At 49.2% G+C, this 13,576-nt stretch overlaps 1 protein-coding gene across 1 annotated transcript in view; it reads right to left on the bottom strand.

The window, feature by feature from the left end:
* The window catches only part of LOC144824569 (cyclic nucleotide-binding domain-containing protein 2-like), a 202,003-nt gene that overhangs the window by 38,632 nt on the left and 149,795 nt on the right, over positions 1-13,576 (bottom strand). Inside the window, exon 3 of the mRNA XM_078683626.1 lies at positions 11,493-11,656. Coding sequence (XP_078539752.1) covers positions 11,493-11,656 — 164 coding nt within the window. The remainder of the gene's footprint in view (positions 1-11,492; positions 11,657-13,576) is intronic.

The following is a 13,576-nucleotide window of genomic DNA, read 5'->3' as shown; positions in this document are numbered from 1 at the left end:
TCGGAGTTCCAACTGGAGGAACCGGACATGAGTCCTCCAATCGGGAGTCCCTATTATTACTACCAAGACAAAACCAATTCCCGAGTCTAAGACTAGGCATCCTCGCTCTCTAGTCTAGTTCCAAAACTTCAAAGGATTTATCGATTACGATATTTCTCGTGAATACACGAGTCCTTCGGTTATGGTGCTTGCAAGTACCAATAAAAACCTTTTGTATCTCCAAGATACCACAAAGTAAGTCCAACTAAGGACTGGGAGACGCTCCACTTATACTTAACTGAAAAATATCGATGGCTTCACCAGAAGACTCGTCTCAGCGTTTCGCTCTACCGAAAATTTTAAGGGTCCAACATCAGGGCAGCAGTCCTTGTAGCCGTCTGGAAGCGGGGAACCTCGCAGTAAAGACCTTCGGACCACGTCGACATGCAGGGGTCGATGAGGTGGTGGGCCCTCCTCCGGAATTTTCACACGAAGCTCCTCACGATCTTCAGGCTGATTGGTACCACTGGAATCGCCCCACGTTGGGTGCCAATTGAGGTACTGGGTTTTTAAGAACCGGCACAGAACCGGTAACCCAGCGGTGCCAGGGGATCAACACCCAGAGACCTCGGGTTCTCCTGAGTCAGACCCACAGAAACTCGGAGTCTTCCAGGTGAAGTCAAAGATTAGTTTATTGGCTGCAACCAAGGTGACAGGGTCCTAGAAGTACAATACGAGTATATTCAGGAGACTGCACACTTTCACGAAGTTAGGCTTCCCTTCTTATACATAATATTCAGCCTTGGGCAAAACATTCCTTGGATTCGTGGTATTTCATTTATGGTTACTGATTACAAAAGAAAAGCAGAGTCATGATGACATGTACATATTTCACGTCGTGCTGCCCATAACAAATCATCCGGCAAGGCCCAACATTTCATCAGATATCGCTAGACCCCTAATAAAAATAGTCACCTCCCCATCATAAAGGAAGTGAAGGAAAGGAGTGGAGAAAGATGTGAGCGAGATATGGCAGGTGTGCGCGCTGAAATGGTTTTATGGCTGGTTGGGCCTAGATGCTATCTTGCTCGGCCACTGGGAGGGAACTGACCTAACGAGTTCGGCCTGGGGCAATGGTTCTAACTTGTACTGGGGTCAGGGAGAAGTCGATTAAGGAGTATGTGTCCTTGTGGAATCAAATTCAACTGGATTAAGGCCTATGTAAAGGGCAACATGCAGCTAAGGGTTTAGGAGGTAAAAGACGATTTCGAGGTGAAATCGTCACTCGAATATGCCGAAAATACATGTACTTGATGTACTCGTCATTCTCGGTCTTCTGATACCAAATTCGTCCTATTTCGACGAAGTTTTTATTCTCGAGTCCAGTACTAGAATATGAATCCAGATTTTTCAGAACCACAGTGGAACGATTTAACAGAACACTGAAGGGGATGATCAAGGGCCTCGAAGAGCCCCTCCGGCGCAAATGGGATGTCCTGCTGCCCTGCCTCCTGTTCGCCTACCGAGAGGTACCCCAGAAATCCCTGGGGTTCAGCCCTTTTGAACTCTTGTACGGACACCCGGTTCGAGGCCCCCTCAGCCTGGTCAAGGAAGGCTGGGAGACAGCAGTTCGGGATGCCCCGCCGGATGTCTACCGGTACCTCCTGACCCTCCGCAATCAGACTCGGAAGTTCCGGGAACTTGCCGAGGCCAACCTGGAGGCCAGCCAGGAGGAGATGAAACGCTGGTATGACCAGAACGCCTCATCCATCGAGTTCGAGCCGGGCCAGCAAGTCTGGGTCATGTCCCCGGTTGAACCGTGTGCCCTCCAGGACAAATGGACGGGGCCCTTCAAAGTGGTGGAGCGCAAGAGCCCCGTCACCTACCTGGTAGACATGGAGTCCCCCAGGAACCCCCTCCGGGTTCTACACGCTAACCGGCTCAAGCCGCACTTTGCACGCACTGAACTGAGTCTGCTGCTGGCGACCGATGACGGAGCTGAAGACGACTCCGAGCCACTACCGGATCTCCTCAGCACCACCGAGAAAGACGGCTCCTTTGAAGGGGTCCGGCTCTCCTCTACCCTGACCCCAGAGCAGCAACAAGACTGCCGGAAGATGCTGGGGCAGTTCGCGGATCTGTTTTCCCTCACGCCGGGGGTCACCCGGTGGTGTGTCCACGATGTGGACACCGGAGACAGCCCACCTGTAAAACACCGAGCTTTCCGAGTGCCCGACCGGGTTCGGGCCTGCATCCAAACAGAAGTGGCCAAGATGTTGGCCCTGGGGGTAGTCGAACCCTCCAACAGTCCCTGGGCCAGTCCCGTTGTCCTGGTCCCTAAGGCCGCCTCCCCCGGAACAGCTCCAGAGCTCCGGTTCTGTGTTGACTACCGGGGACTGAATGCAGTCACCAGGACCGACGCCCATCCCATCCCCAGGGCGGATGAACTGATCGATCGCCTAGGGGCCGCCAAATACCTCAGCACCTTCGATCTCACGGCGGGGTATTGGCAGATCGGCCTTACTCCTGGTGCACAAGAGCGGTCGGCCTTCTCGACCCCTGATGGCCACTATCACTTCAAAGTGATGCCCTTCGGCATGAAAAATGCGCCGGCCACCTTCCAGAGACTAGAGAACCAGGTGCTGGCCGGACTAGAGGAATACAGCGCCGCCTATCTAGATGACATTGCGGTGTACAGCCTTCAGTGGGATGAACATCTGACCCACCTCTGGGAGGTCCTGACGGCCCTCCGGCGGGCCGGACTAACCATCAAAGCCAGCAAATGCCAGATAGGCCAAGGGTCCGTCACCTATCTGGGACACCAAGTGGGGAGCGGCCAAGTGGCTCCCCTCCAACCAAAGATAGACGCCATCCGGGCCTGGGAGCCCCCGGTCACCCAAACCGCCGTCCGAGCCTTCCTGGGGCTCACCGGATACTATCGGCGATTTATAAAAGACTACGGGAGCATTGTGGGGCCCCTTACAGAACTGACCTCCAAGAAATTACCCCAGAAGGTGCATTGGACTCCTGCGTGCCAAACAGCCTTTGAGACTTTAAAGACTGCCATGTGCACCGCCCCTGTGCTCCAGGCCCCCGACTACAGCAGAGAGTTTGTAGTCCAAACCGACGCCTCGGAGCACGGCATCGGGGCGGTCCTGTCCCAAGTTAACCCCGAAGGAATCGACCGGCCTGTGGCCTTCATCAGCCGACGCCTACTGGCAAGAGAACAGCGATGGAGCACCATCGAGAGGGAAGCCTTTGCCGTGGTGTGGGCCCTCAAGAAGCTCCGGCCCTACCTCTTCGGCACCCACTTCCGAGTCCAGACCGACCACCAGCCCCTGCGGTGGTTGATGCAGATGCGGGGAGAGAACCCGAAACTGCTGCGCTGGTCCATTTCTCTGCAGGGGATGGACTTCACTGTGGAGCATCGCCCCGGCAACGACCACGCCAATGCTGACGGCCTGTCCAGATTCTTCCGCCTCGGCGAGGAGAATCCCCAAGAAGATGGGTGACTCTCCCCTGCCTTCAGCTGGGGGGGACGCGTGTTGGACCCGGCCTCATGGCGTGGTCCTACCCCTCCCGCATGGCGGGTCCAGGACGACACCAGCCCTCCTCCGGACCTCGGGCGGCCCCTTCGGCCCGACCCCGCACGCCCCAACACCACCGATCCGGCTGCCATCCCGGATCCCCATCACCAGCCTGGCTCCTGTGTAGGCCTATCACGACCCAAGCACGAGGCCGTGCCCGACTCCATCTTGGGTCCCCCACGTCACGACCACGTGGCCTCGGCCCAGGCCCAGGCCCCAGCGAAGCCCCGACATCGAAGCACGAAGATCCTCCCAGGTGGTCGAGTGGCCACTCGACAGATCCCGGAGGGAGAGGAGTTTCGATGGCCCTCCAGCCGTCCCCGGACGCCTGGTATCGATCGCCCTCCGGCCTCCCTGGGCGCTGGCTCCACCCCCCTGCTGGGTGTCTGGACACCATCATCCCGGCCCCTCTGACCCCCAGGCGAGAGGGTCCGGACATCAAAGGACCTCCGTCCTATATCTGGGCCAGCCCCGGAGTAGGACGTCAGTTGTATCCTGGACTGGACGCCCTACTGACGCTGTCACGGCCGACACCAGACGAACTCATCCTTCCGGTAACCCGACGTCCATCTGAGAGCCTGCTGGCGCTGCCGCGGCCTACCTTGCTGAACCATCCGAGAGCCTGCTGGCGCTGCCGCGGCCTACCTTGCTGAAACATCTGAGAGCCTGCTGGCGCTGCCGCGGCCTACCTTGCTGAAACATCCGAGAGCCTGCTGGCGCTGCCGCGGCCTACCTTGTTGAACCCTCCGAGAGCCTGCTGGCGCTGCCGCGGCCTACCTAGCTGAACCATTTGAGAGCCTGCTGGCGCTGCCGCGGCCTACCTTGCTGAACCATCTGAGAGCTTGCTGGCGTTGCCGTGGCCTACCTTGCTGAACCATCTGAGAGCCTGCTGGCGCTGCCGCGGCCTACCTTGCTGAACCATCTGAGAGCCTGCTGGCACGGCCGCGGCTCGAACCTCTCGGAACCCCCCAGCTCGAGGATGGAGAGCTGTGCGCAGGGTATCCCTTCCTCCACCCAGAAGCTAGACTGTCCCGCTACCTCGCCCCCCTTTTCGAGACTTTACGGATCCCTCGATCCGCCTGTATATACCGCCAAGAATCCGCAACCCTTATTACTTATAAAAGCTTGAGAACTTGACCTCCTGTGTGGTATCCGTTTGTAGTGTTGTGATTACTCTACTGTACGATCCTAGGAGAGGGCCCTCATCCAGGAGGCCTCTCGGTAACGCTCGGCTACGTCTCGACGGAGAGGTGGACCTAGGGGTGGTCAGTCAGACATCTTCTGCCTCCCCCGGGGTCGCCTTTCTAACAATGCCTAAATATTTAAATCCGTCCGTCGCTACTGTGGCAGGACACCTCATCGGTAGGAACATGGGGGCCTGAGTCTGTCGGAAAATCAGGGACTTGTCCCAGTTAATTTGATGCCCCGCGTAACTGCCAAATAGAAACCCTCCAACCATCCAGCCTCTTAGTTCATTCAGTCGGTACTAGTCCATAACGGTTAATCCTGTGTGGGTGGTGTCTCGCTCACTTTTCTTTGGAGCCATCTACATGCCCTCATCACAAACCTTGTGTGATTTGGCTCTGGTTTGAGTTTAGTAGCACCATAGAGCACCACGGAGTATCCCAAGATCCCAGGAACATGTCTGTCTACCAGGTAAATTATATAGCTTTTCCCTGAATCAAACACTCACCTTAAATAAAGTTATGCCTATTAATTGGCCACCACTAAGTGTGATACCCATAAGTACTTGAGTAGATCTGGGAGCACTATTCCCCCATCATGGTCCCTGCAAGGCACTGTATCTAAGGGAATCCCGGTGAGGCCCCCACCCATTTCAGGCAACATACAGCTGTATCTATTTTCTGGAAGAATTCCTCTGGTTCCAAATATGGTGTGTCTTGGAGTATGTAATAGAACTTGGGCAGACCTATTATTGTGCATAATGCAATGAAAGGGTAAACATCCAGTGGTGCTGCACATAATTATGAAAGTCAGCCAGGGCCCTGTGTAGGTTTTTTAATGGCATTCACCCTCATCTCTCGATATATATATCCCAATGTATTTACATCTTTCTGGCACGACTCTAAATGGGGATGAGTATGCAGATATCTACCTCCAGGCTGAAAGGAGATATAAAAGTGATTTATGCGAGTTGATACTGAACCCAGAATACCTATCATAAACTCAAAATATTTGTAGAATTCCATCCATGGAAGCCATTGGACAGTGAGGAGGACATCATCTGCATACAGTGATTTAGTCTTCTCTTATTGTGAGTCCTCCTAAAACCTCTGTTTAGGGCGTCTACCTAACCCAGAATGCCATTGATTTGATCACCAGGAGAACGATCATAGGTGAAAGAAGACAGTGTTCTCTCATATCCCTCATCAAGGAAGAGGGTGTTCACAGAACACCATTCACCAACACCCTGGGCACAAGGCTTGTACACCACAATATGACTCAGGGTAAAAATTGTTATCCAAAGCCCATCTTTTCCAAGACAGGCAGCACAAATGAATACTTTGCAGAATCATTTGCCTTGGCTGTATCTGGAAAGAGGCCTGCCATGGGGTTCAGAATCCCTTTTGGTTGTTCATGCACTCATATTGGCATCAAAGGTTAAAGCATCAACCCATAGTGGTCAGGAAAGACACCCCACAAACACTTTTTCAAGTATATCAATCAGAATCTTTTTTTTAAATAATCAACAGGGATACTAGTCTATATGACTCACATTCAGTTTTGGGGTTCCCTTTTTTCTGTATTACCACTATTGTGGCCAACCCTAGGTCATATGGCTAACTTCCTTCTCAACTAGAGTAGGAGGAGGTGATTCGCTATCTTGTTGTAGAGATGCTTAACAAATTTAGGAGGTAACCCTTGGTACCTGACCCTTCCACTATTCTGCTGGTTAATGGCCTCCATGACTCCAAAAGTCAACTTCCTCTCTACAAACTTCATATCTTCCTTGGTGAGTAACACAATTGTCATTTTCTCTATAAAACCTCCCAGATCCTCATCTCCCTTATCTAGCCTCTTGGAGTACATTTCCTGGAGGCATGCCAGAAATTCTAGTGCTAACTCTATGTCTCAAGTCACTAGTTTCCCCAGTTGATCATTGCGTCAAATATATCTGGTCAGTTTTGAACTGACGGTGTGATGTCTGGAAAATGTAGGATCTTTGTGTTTTTGGTATTACAGGGGACCCTTAGATCTTCCAGGTTGTAAAATGGCATCCCAATCAATGTACCCTCAATCCACCCTCCTTCCAGAGAAGAGATCTGAGGAGGCTGCAGCAGATTGAGGGTAAGCATCTCAATTAATTATTCCACTGGACTGTCCATCAGCATCCTTGGCTCTTGCAATTCACTGGGTTTCATTGTTTAATCGGCTAATGTCTTTGCAAATTGTCTGGATGTCTGATATATCGACTTCTACTTTTGTATCAATTGATACCAACCTACCTGCGACCTTTCTCAGGTCACATATGATGCTGGTGTTTGGTGGTAATGGAAGGCACTGAGGGCCACACTCCCCCTTTTGACAGCAGCCTTAAGGGTTTCATTCCACAACTGACAGAACAGGCCAAATCCCTCTCATTTACCCTCAACTTGAACCATTCTCTCAAAGAACACATTGTCAAGAGACCAAACAGCCTGTTTCTGAATCTCTCTTCTGAAAAACAGAAAAACCATTCCTCTCAGGAAAAAACTTTATACTCTATTATAAGTCAAACCTTAGTCCTCCCCAACCCAGATGGAAGCAAGGCCCTGCTCAATTGCATCCCGGAGACCACCTTTGGTCCCCTGAAAGGCATCCTTCACGGCTCATAAAATCCAACCACATCACCCTTGTGCTAAGGGATCTACTCTGGCTCCCCCTTCAAGCCTAGGTCATCTTCAAAATCAGCTGCATCTCTACACCAAGACCCCTGTTATCTAGATAACATAGTAAACATATACAGAGGTCAATATAAAGCTCCAACATCACCAGAATATGGTCTAAACAATTTAGAAAGGAGAAAACAAGTCTTCTCACCCTATGCTCCAAGGATCTGGAGCAATATCCCCTCGAACATTAGAAAAGCACCAACCCTCCGTTTATACAAGCAGAAACTGAAAACTCACCCCTTTCATGGAAACCTAAGTCAGAAAGGCTATTCCCTCACCCTTTCACTAGTACTACCACCTCCCTCTGTCCCCTAGCCACCATGTATCACCCTTGGGGCCTGCTCCCAATACAGCCCTCTGTTGCTTCCTGCTAGGCTTGCACTTTAGAAATTCCAAAACATACATACATATCTAGGATCTGCTGCTTTAGGGCAGTACTTCCGGGCTGAACAGCATTTTTTTTGTTCAGCACGCAACGCCCAATCGAAAAATGTATTTGCCACTTTCCCTTCCGTAAAAACACCAGGGGCGGACGCTTCATTATAGCGGAGGAGCATCGCCCCCTGCTACCAGCAGAAAATAAACGATAATAAGACGGGTTTTAAACCTGTTTTATTATCGTTTTATTTTAATCCCCTGAACCCGCCCCCAGGACTCTGATGAGTCTTGGGGGCGGGTCCAGGGGATGACACTGCTGGTGAGGGAGAGGTGGGCACTCCCTCCACTGTGCGTGAGGCGTTTGGCTAGCTGTCTCAGGCCAGCAAACCCCTCATGTGCAGTGAAGCTCTATCCAGGCTTAGGTGCGTTGCTGGGACTGGAGAGAGCAGGTACAGGCTCCCAGACTGCCTGGGAGCGGAAGTTTCTGGCATTCTGGCCAATCCTGAAGCAGCTCTAATGTCGAGAGGAGCTTCAGGATTGGCTGCAGGTCGGGCTGGGAGCTCGTGCCCAGTGCCAGAAGGACGATGGGATGCACGGGAGACGGCGGTGACAAGGTAAGGTTATTTCCTTTTTTGACCCCAAACCCTTCCCACCTTCCTCCTCTGGCCCGTCTTGCCAACACCCCCCCCCCACCCACCCCCGTACCCAGTTTGGTCGGGGACGTGCTGCTACTGGTAAACACGTGCTCTTTGCCCTTTTATTTCATCCTCAATTTTGAAGGATGCCAAGGGGATGCCTCTGTGGGCAGACTCCATTGTACAGAGTCTGTGGTCAGAACCACCAGACACCTTTTTTAACTCTTTGCATTTGTTTCCTCCTTCCGTTCATGGTGACAATCTGCTTCTTTACTCTACATGTGGAATTGTCATATCTATTTCAATTGAATCCCCACCCTCTACTTTGTCCCCTCCAGTTTATCACTATGTGTCAAACATCAGGCTGGCAACCTGTGCACCTTGCACACCACATGACTTTGAAAGAAGTTCCTAAATAGAATCTTAGTCATTAGGAAGTCACAAATGAAATTCTGTAGAGGCACCTGTCCAGCAATTTTGGATACCCTCCGGAAGAGAATATTGGTTGCAAGGTGTGTATCCAATAGTTATTACACCTGTGCTTCCAGTGTTGTTACAGATTACAGTACCTGAAGTCCTTTTGAGATGGAGCTTCAGTATTTAGATTCTTCACTTCAGGTTCTAATGGGCTGCCTGTCAGCAACACATTTTGTCAGTTTCTATCTCATGTAGTCATCCATGGGTTTGAGAGCCTCTTCAGTAGAGATTGCATCCCTCTGAATATTATTGAGTGTGTGATGTAGATCCCTTAGAGATGCATAACCATGGTGTGACTTCTGCTCATCTCTGTGTTTTTAACACAAGGATTAGGGTGCGGATGTTGCCTGGAAAAGCCCTATCCACTCTCCTTTGCTCTTCTTAATTTTAAAAGGGGTGCTTTTTCATTCCTTACAGTCAACCTACAGTAAACTGCTCCTGTTTATATCCATTACACTATCACTAAATGTATAAACTCAGGGAATTAAGCAAGTCACTGTGGGAGAATGCTTACTGTAATTGTCCCTATCTGATCCAAATCACCTCTGTTGTGAGAACAGGATAATATATATTCACCGGTAGCCAAAATTAGTGCACGAGATAACTAAAGCCGTGACCTGTTAAAATACCACTTTGCTCAGTGGAAGATCTGATCCAAATCCCCTCTGTGTGAGAACAGGATAATATATAATTATGTGTAGCCATAATTAGTGCACAAGATAACTAAAGCTTTGAGCTGTTAAAATACCACTTTGTTCAGTGGAAGATCTGGATTAATGATAGGGCTGAAAGTAGGTCTCTGCAGGATTTAAATCCACAAATGCTACATTCATTCGCCTTCCCCAATCTTGCACACTTTGAGTACCTATGAGTAAGGTACATAGAACTCCTCATTCAAGTGAAAGGATGATCTATGTATTCTTAAATAATTTCACTGAATTATAATAAAGCCCTTCAACTGTTGCCTTTGTCATTACAGATCCTTCTGCTTCTATAGCTTCCTTTTCACCGGGATATCTTGGACAATCAGGTGAATATCTCTGTTGGGAATGAGCGCCCGCACACTCAGCCTATCACTAAATCACCCACCTCACTTCAGGAAGTGTGCACCCACACAGCCTTGCCACATACGGAAGAGGTGGCATCGGTAGACTACAGCTGTGGGGACGAGCACCAACGAGACTGTGGCTGCTGTGGTCGGTGGCAGTCCATAAATCAAGGGGCTCCAGGAAACATAGACACAATTGAGGGAGCTGAAAGCCACTGGCAATTAAGCTCTGCCTTTATAGTGCAAGTCAATATGGTTGGGATCCGCCCTGTCTCACACACACCCAGCCACACACCTGACACTAATTAGCAGTTAGAGAAATGTCTATAAAAAGGCATGAATCTGCAACATCTTCAGTGAGATCCTTAGTAACAGAGGAGATCTGCTAAGACTGTTAATGTTTCACTAGACCTGCTCTTGTTTTCCTTGTTTGACTGCTTAGATGTTGAGATTTTGCACTGACCTTGTTCCAGTTCCTGCCTTACTGGACTTCCTCCATAGGAAGCGTTTCCTTGGTCCCTGTTCCTCTTGGTCCCTGTTTCTCTTATGTATGTATCTTTCTCCTCCCCCCCACTTATTTTCACTCGTTAACTCCTGACGCACTGAAGCTATCCTTGGGGGAGTTGGAAAGGTAGTTCTCTCTGACTGACTTCCCTAATTTGTACTTGTGTCAATTTTCTATCACTCTCCAAGGGGGTTTATCACTATTTTTCTGAGTTTGCTGCTGGAAATTCAGGCATTAGTAATTTCTGGATCTGGTAATTCACTTGTGAAGTTGTGCTGTGAAGCGGTGGTGAATTATCAAGAACATAGACTCACATTGTACCTTGAGGACACCTTACAACTTTAGTGAAAATTCCCCTTGTCTCATTTAATCTCTCTTGGTGTCACTGCTATCTATTTTCCTAACCCATGGGTGGACGCCTTATTGTTCAGGCTGGTATAATGGGAAGCAGTCGCTTCTTTGGGGGGATTGAGTATGCCTCGTTAGATCCACTCCAGATGGCACATCTTTCTACAGACGCCAGATCTAGCCAAACTCTCAGTGCCTGGCTCTGATACCCACATTAAAGAATGCAATGATCTGACAAGGAGAGAACCTGTTGGTAAGGTTCGTATCCATTATTAGTGATAGTGATTTATACATAATATGGTTGTCTTGAAGTGAAATCAGGGGAGGGAGTGAGACTATTCTGTGGAATCCGCTATCTAGCAAACCATCTAAATGGAATCTCCACAGAGTGTTTTTGTAGTGTCTTCTTTCATTCTCTGTGGTGCTGGACGAGCTGGTAGGGACATTGCAGATTTCTTGATAGGCTAAGACCCCTGAAAGACAAGCCTGGCGTGTAAGAGACTCACTGGCCCGCAAGCCTTTCATGGGCTCCCACGCTTATTGCAATAGCTTTCATCAAAGTACACACACAATATCATAAGAGATTTAACAGTAGAGAACCACCAGGCCAAGATTGGACTCCTCTACAGCAATATCACGTACGATGGGTAGGTGTGCTCCATTTTCCGGACAATGGCTATAGTTGCACCATCTGCTAACTCATCAAATCTTTCCTTTTTCAGCTTGATTATTTCAGTTCCTTTACTGACCAACACCAACCGGCGCTTGTCCTGGAGACGGTGGGGTAGGAGATACTGGTGTAGACCCTAAGAAATAAAACCAAAAATGGATTACCACATGAACAAGTGCTTGTAGCTCTATAGGATAATTATGCAATACACAAAGTCTATATAAGCAACTTACTGTGGTAGAATGCTCACTGTAATTGTTTCTGTCTGATGCAAATCACCTCTGTTGTGAGAAGAGGATAATATATATTCATGTGTAGCCATAATTAGTGCACAAGATAACAAAAGCTGTGACCTGGTAAAATGCCTTTGCAGGATTTAACCCCACAAATGCAACATCCTTTCTCCTTCCCCAGTCTTACACACTATGAGTACCTATGAGTAAGGTGCACGAAACTCCTCATTCAAGTGAAAGGGTAATACACCATTTCACTGAATTGTAATAAAGCCCATCAACTGTTGCCTTTGTCAATACAGATCCTTTTGCTTCTATAGATTCCTTTTCACCAGGATATCTTGGAGAATCAGGTGAATATCTCTGTTACAAATGAGCACCCCCACACTCAGCCTATCACTAAATCACCCACCTCACTTCAGGGAGTGTGAACCCACTCACCCACACAGCTTTGTCACATACGGAAGAGGTGGCATGGGAAGACTGCAGCAGTGGGAAACAGCACCAAGGAGACCATGGACTTTGTGGTGGGTGGCAGTTCTTAAACAAGGGGCTCCAGGAAACGTAGACACAATTGAGGGAGTAGAAAGCCACTGGCAATTAAGCTCTGCCTCTATAGTGCAAGTCATCATGGTTGGGGTCCCGCCATGTCTTTCACACACCCAGCTACACACCTAATACTAATTAGCTGTCAGGGAAAGGTCTATAAAAATGCATGAATCTGAAACATCTTAAGTGAGTTCCTTAGTAAGAGAGAAGATCTGCTAAGACTGATAATGTTTCACCCCTGAGTTATACAGAAACTGCTGTCTCTTCTACTGTTCAGGTCCCGTGCCACCAGCAGTAACTACAGTTCCTTTGTTAAACACAGCAATTGATTTCCCGGTTCAGGCACTTGTCAGTGCTCAACAGAGTCAATCTATTCCCAGCATACCTTTGGACTCTGCACCAAGGCCTGGAGTAATGGCATTAGGGTCCCTGTAAGGAGAGAGTTCGGCCAGCAGTGAGATGGGAGGCCAGACAACTACTGCAGCCTTACCAGTCAACTCTTTTTGCGCAGGGCACACCCCACAGGGACAGAGGGGTCGATTCCGATCTGAATCGGACAGCACCCCGATAGCTGTCCGTAGCCTTACCTTACGGCCGAATACTACCAGGAGTGGGACCGTCAGTGGGAGGAAGTACGATGCGGAAAAGTGCATAATTTGCGACCGACACGTATGCTTCGAATCCATCCACCTTTTCCGTACGAGCCTGACCCGTAAACACACAATTCGCGTCACACGGCACCATAAACACTGCAATTTCCGGCCGGACAAGTACGATGCGTATTTTATTTTAGTAGTTTTATATAGCGCTAGCTAGACCATAGGGTATCAGAGCGCTTCAAAGCATATACAATACTGACCAGACATGAGATACAGGAGATTGGGAGAACATAAAGGTTAAGGGGGCGAGGGACTGGCATTTGGTCACAAGTTCATCCATCCATAGTCTGTAATAGAAAAGTTTATACATAGAAGGTTTTCTTGAGCTGTGTCAGAAGATAGGAACTGATAGTCTGATAGACAATAAGTTTAAACACCCAAGGATTTCTCAAACTGAATCAGAAGGAAGGATCTGATAGTAATCGTAGGTAATCGGTAATCAGAATGATTATACACGAACGTATTTCTTGAGCTGCGACCATGTTGTCAGTCTAGGGTATTAGTAAAGATGGAGTGTCGGTTGGGTGCCTAACAAGGGTCTGTCAGTTTCCTCGAGGGCGGTCAAGGAAGAGGGCTTTGAGTAGGCTCTTGAATTTTGGAAACGAGGGGATTGTT

Source organism: Lissotriton helveticus, chromosome 3_1, assembly GCF_964261635.1.
Source record: "Lissotriton helveticus chromosome 3_1, aLisHel1.1, whole genome shotgun sequence".
Lineage (NCBI taxonomy): Eukaryota > Metazoa > Chordata > Amphibia > Caudata > Salamandridae > Lissotriton > Lissotriton helveticus.
Note: the sequence above shows the minus strand (reverse complement) of the source record. Positions and strands in the feature narration are given on the sequence as shown.